This window comes from Pyxicephalus adspersus, chromosome 9 (genome assembly GCF_032062135.1).
Source record: "Pyxicephalus adspersus chromosome 9, UCB_Pads_2.0, whole genome shotgun sequence".
Taxonomy (NCBI): domain Eukaryota; kingdom Metazoa; phylum Chordata; class Amphibia; order Anura; family Pyxicephalidae; genus Pyxicephalus; species Pyxicephalus adspersus.
Genome location: NC_092866.1, coordinates 28,553,397 through 28,554,824, shown reverse-complemented (window position 1 = coordinate 28,554,824; position 1,428 = coordinate 28,553,397). Strand labels below are relative to the sequence as shown.

Sequence of the window (1,428 nt, the reverse complement as noted above, 5' to 3'; positions counted from 1 at the left end):
GGCAATAATATAACCTATCAAAGTCTCATGGTTGACTTTCCTTCAATCACCTTTATAAGCATCTTTGTGATTGGAGGAGAGCGGCCTCTCTCCTCTTCTCCAACAAGGGTTTATGTGAGAGCTTGACAACAGGAGCAAAGCTTGGGGTCAGTCCATAACAGGAAGTGCCTATACAAGGACTCTAATGCAGCATTCGTCAACCAGTGGTCCAGAGAAAATTTGACTTGGTCCATGGCTCTGGCCAGTGTGCCCCCAAGAGGGGTCAGGAGAAGGACCCACTGGTCAGAGCTGCCAATCATGTCCCCTGTACGTATCCCAGGCTCTGGGCGGGTTGGGATCAGACCTGCGAAGGGAGAGTGGGCGGGTTCTGGCATCATGGCGTCACTAAAGAGGAAGTTTCATGCGTGGTCCTGAGCCTGTAAATGTAGTGGTCCATCGGTGCAAAAAGGTTGGCGACCACTGATTTAATGGCACCATCACATGGTAATATTTTAATGAATCTCAGGATAGTAAAATCACATTAACAATTTATTGCATATGTGAGATTTTAGTATTTAGATCTTGAATTGTCCACATCAGAAAGGCCCTATCAGTAAATGAGTCATGGTGTGCAGCTATCAGGGAAATAATATGTAAAAGGAAATCAGAATGTGGCAACACATGATACTCACAGCCATCCTTGGCCCACATAGTCATGCTCCAGGAAGACACCAGCTATGGTAGAGTTAGTGGAGACAAATTTCAGCATGTTCCCCACCACATTGAATAGAAGGTATAATATCAGCAGGAGCAGAGGGAGCTGAAAAGGGCTTGGGTTTGATAAAAGGACATAAAACACCTCCAGCACCACAGAGGAGCCCAGTACACATGCTCCACACACAGGTACCAGCACTTCAGGGTTCCAGCGTTTCATCTGCAAAACACAATCAGCACAACAATGAATGTTCTTCTCCTTGCCTGGCTGGTGTATATAAACGCTGTAACACGCACCTTGCACTATACTAATATATGAATCATATGACCACCGAGGCTACCACCGACAACAGCAAGCTCACATCAAAGCAGGAAGTCATTATGGAGAAATACATACGTGGCCACGCCCACCCTCGCTTCCATTGGACAGAGGAGTTCTCCATAAGCAGACGCTGGTATACCGAACCAATCGCCAACTCTATTTTGCCCGCCCTGCACATGCCGCATGAATTCCCTTCAGTCTGTCGCGGAGTGATGGTGAGGGAGGAATGTTGGGGTGTTGGTGTGTCCCCGATTTGTAACATACCTAGCTATGGTAACTGGTTGTCACCTTCCTGAAATGTACACATACAAAGAGTGTGTTAGTGACTGCTCGTGTAACGTGACATAATAGTTTGCTATTTTTTAACACTTTTGTGTTTCCCAGTATACAGCAGCTATGACTAATGTCTAAAT

The 1,428-nt window shown here is 46.1% G+C and overlaps 1 protein-coding gene across 1 annotated transcript in view; it reads right to left on the bottom strand.

The window, feature by feature from the left end:
- The window catches only part of ZDHHC24 (zDHHC palmitoyltransferase 24), a gene marked incomplete in the record, with an annotated part of 8,521 nt that extends 7,429 nt beyond the window's left edge, over positions 1-1,092 (bottom strand). The window contains 2 exon segments of the mRNA XM_072423017.1: positions 672-913; positions 991-1,092. Of these exon segments, the coding sequence (XP_072279118.1) occupies positions 672-913 (242 nt within the window).
- Positions 1,093-1,428: the final 336 nt, after the last annotated feature.